The sequence below is a fragment of the Pteropus vampyrus genome, unplaced genomic scaffold (genome assembly GCF_000151845.1).
Source record: "Pteropus vampyrus isolate Shadow unplaced genomic scaffold, Pvam_2.0 Scaffold46, whole genome shotgun sequence".
NCBI lineage: Eukaryota > Metazoa > Chordata > Mammalia > Chiroptera > Pteropodidae > Pteropus > Pteropus vampyrus.
Genome location: NW_011888827.1, coordinates 5,050,985 through 5,054,831, shown reverse-complemented (window position 1 = coordinate 5,054,831; position 3,847 = coordinate 5,050,985). Strand labels below are relative to the sequence as shown.

The following is a 3,847-nucleotide window of genomic DNA, read 5'->3' as shown; positions in this document are numbered from 1 at the left end:
TAATAATATACTTATCTAATATTTCTTTATATGTAATAGTATACTTATCTGATTTTATATATGTGTATGTATACATATAATATGTACATATACATATGTATGTATACATATAATGTGTACATATCCATATATATGTATATATTTACTTTTAATAGTGATAAAGAAACATTATTTTCCAGTTTGGGAAAAAGGAGTTCTTTCAACATAGTGACAGTCCTATGTTTTTATCTTTGTTTCTTATCATCAATATTTATGCTTTTCTTTTTGGCCTATTAAGAATATCTATCTGTCCATAGCAGATTTTTACAGAAGTATTTAATACTTTAATAAACACAGTAGGCTATGACAAATATTCTCTGAGACTACAGGTAGTAAAAAAAGACTAATTAACTACTTTGTACTAGGATGGGAGATTTTTTTTTTTTTCATTTTAAACTCTTCTCACATATTGCAGATTGTTCATTTGTGCAGAAAGTTCATAACCAAATGAATCTGAGCGTTTCTTAATATAAAAGTAAGAAGTTTAATTCTCTCAAACTGGGAGCATTGACCTCAATAATCTAAAGATGCAGATAAATGAAAATCACTTGACATGGAAGTCTGGGTTTTATTCATTGTTTTGACAGAACAAAATTAAAAATTTGCATCTTCTGAGTACACATTATCATCCTCTGTGTCAGAGAAAAGCCAACCTGAGATTTTAGATGTTCCAAAGAGAGGCCATTAAATGAATAATTATATAATGATATGTAGATACTTAGTATATGGCACAGCTGTGAAGTTATGCTTTGATCAAAGCTTCTGTTCAGAATGGCATTTTTATATAAATTTAATCAAATTAAGACAACCAGGAAAGCCTTTTTAAATTATGCAGAGCTGCCTATCTCAACTACATACTTTTTAAAAAAAGCTTCATTGCCTAAATTTTATAATATTTTTAGCTAGTTTGTCCTCTGTCTCTACTAATTTATTGAAATCCTTTGTTTTCCTTGGTGAAGTGCTCCTCTCAGATGCTCAGTCACCATAAGTTTTCTTTACCCCATCTTCTCAAGCTCTTTTCATCCTTTTGATTTTCATAGAAGGAATTATAAGGACAAGAAGAACTAAGCCAAGTATTTCAGGGTGACCTTTGACTGTGGGTGGTAGAAGACACAGTTAATGACATTTCCTGTTAGATGCCTTTTAAAAGAACTATCTGTGGGCTGAGTGTCATCAAACTGCTAGAGACACAGTTGCTGAACTTTTGACTGCTGGGGAACTCTCCCTGGCAAACTTTAGCACCTTCCTTAAACCTGCCCCCTACTCAACATCATCCTTCCTATTTTTGGTTGGCACAAAGTTCTACTTTCCATTCCAATTTAAACTGAACTTTAACTTCAATGTTTGGTGTTTGGTTATCGTTGAATAACCCTATAGAATCTTTTTTTTTTTTTCCTTATTGTTTGGTTTTGGATGTAACTTGATATTGCAGCTTTTATTATAGAGAACAGAAATATCACGTGACCACATAATGTCTCTCTAGTGTATGTCTTGGCTATAAAATCTTCATCATAAAAACTTGCCAAACAAAAGGCCACTGTATGATGACTTTATAGGTGCTTATTCAGCATAAAAAGATAACCTCAAATGCTGACAACAGAATAATTTCAATACTGTCTTGAAGTATAAATTTTAAACAATTGGATTTAAAATACATTTGTGCCATTTAAGCCTGAATTGCAGGTCACAAGGGAATTTTCTCAAAATGAGCATACATTAAAAGGTATTTTAACATTTTTTTGTCTCAGAAATTATTAAAACTGCTATACAATGGTAATTCTTATAAGAAACTGTGTGTTACTATTATATAGTTCTGCCATAAAGGAGAAATAAAAGGTTTATTTCGGTTTTAAAATTATTACTATGCATCATTTTTTAGTGAGGTTCTGAATACAAGACAGTTTTAATATGAAATTCTTCTAGTTAATATTAAAAGATATCATGGTATATTCATTCACTGTTTATGAAGTTACATAGTATCAATATTTCTTAGTGTCCCTTTATTGCTCAATAATAGTTTCCTTTATACTGTGCATTTCTGCACCTTGTCATTTATTTCTGTAATTCTGACATCTTGTGTTTTTATAGTTAATTCTACAAACTTAAAGGAAAATTATGCTGGTTTATTTAAATATTCTTTATAAAGAAAAATTCACACTTCTATGTAAAAATCTATTCTAGAAAAAAAAGAAACAAGTTCTTTAATACCTACCTAGTACAAACTTATTTTTCATGTGTATTTACATTAATTTTTTCAAAAGCGATTATTTATTTTTCCAAATAATCATAAACAATTAGCAAGAAGTGTAGTGTTCTAGAATATTTTATATTTTGATCAAAACCACTGATCCATGAGCTTATCTTTATATGTGTATGTGAATCAGGGAAAGACCACATTATTTCATTTTTATCAACAATGGTTTAACTAGCTGGTGGTGTGCAGGAACACAGTAGTTCTCAGTAAAGATTTTTAAAAGGGCTAGTGATATGGTCAGCCTTGTCTCTTTAGATTATGTCTCAGGACTGGAGAATGAGCTGCGGCCTAGAAAATACTGAAGGTGGAAAGATCAGATACGTGATTTTATCGGTGTCAGTAAGAGAACATGAATGACAGTAATCGAATGATGGCTATCACAATGAAAATGAAGGGACAGACACGAGAGAGTGTGCCTGTAGAAACTAGAACCTAGCAATTGATTGGATGTTGGTCACGATGATGAGTGAGCTTTGTGTCCTCAGTGATTGGAATGCTGCTCTTTAACAAGGAATTCAAATTAAGAAAGTGAGACAGGTTCACACGAACCAAATTGACTGTGTGCCAGTGTGGTACTGGTGTTATGTTTCAGTTAGTATTCTGGAAAACTAAAACTGAGAAGGATCTCAGAAGCTTAAAAGGATGATTTTGGGGGGCGAATAGACATGCTTTCTTTTTCTTCTCCTTCTTTAATTCCCACTACCCGCTACTTCCACCGCTGACCTACGGATGTTGCTGTTTTCCCTTAAGAACTGGATCTGTGAAGGCGGGGCATCTCCTCCCACACTCTCACAGTGTGCACCCTGGGCCTGGCACACCTGGGGCCAGCAACATGCTTTCTAACACAATATTTTTTATTATTGTTGGCAGTGGGAGTAGTAGGAGAAGTAATAGCTGCATTTATTAAGTGCTCGGTATATGTTAGGTATTTTAAATACACTATCTCATTTAATTCTCACATAAATTCTGAGAGCCAAGTGCTATTATTGTCCTTTTGCAGGTGAAGAAACTAAACCTGGAGAAGTGAATAAATTGCCTAGGGTCACATATCTAGTGATTATAGATGTACATTGTGAAGCTAAGCTGTTTGCTCCAAAGCTCTTATGCTCTTTGAGACTCATTTCACTAAGTTGATGTCCAAGTTAGAAGTGGAAAGAAGCCCAGAGAAGAATGAGAATAATGCTCAATCCATACTAGACTTCAGAATACCCCCCAAAGACTTAAAAGAGTTTAACAAAATTTTTAAATAAGTGAATTTACTTACCTTTAATTAAAAATAGCATATAGTAACCCTAGTATTTGGATAGCAAGAGGAAAATACATGATTTAAAAATAAGGTAATAAATTCTTCCTAAAATATGATGCACATGTTTGTGATGGAGAATATTCAATATCATTTTGGTTTTGACTTACAGCTTGTACATGCAGTGGCCATGCAAATATTTGTCATATGCACACAGGAAAATGTTTCTGCACAACTAAGGGAATAAAAGGTGATCAGTGCCAATTGTAAGTAAAAATGACTTTTTGCAACTTATGTGGATTTGTGCTGTA

General features: G+C 32.8%; 1 protein-coding gene across 3 annotated transcripts in view; it reads left to right on the top strand.

The window, feature by feature from the left end:
- The window catches only part of ATRNL1 (attractin like 1), a 572,934-nt gene that overhangs the window by 139,897 nt on the left and 429,190 nt on the right, over positions 1-3,847 (top strand). For all 3 annotated transcript variants that reach the window (XM_023530113.1, XM_023530111.1, XM_023530112.1), the window contains one exon: positions 3,709-3,802. In XM_023530113.1, the coding sequence (XP_023385881.1) occupies positions 3,709-3,802 (94 nt within the window). The remainder of the gene's footprint in view (positions 1-3,708; positions 3,803-3,847) is intronic.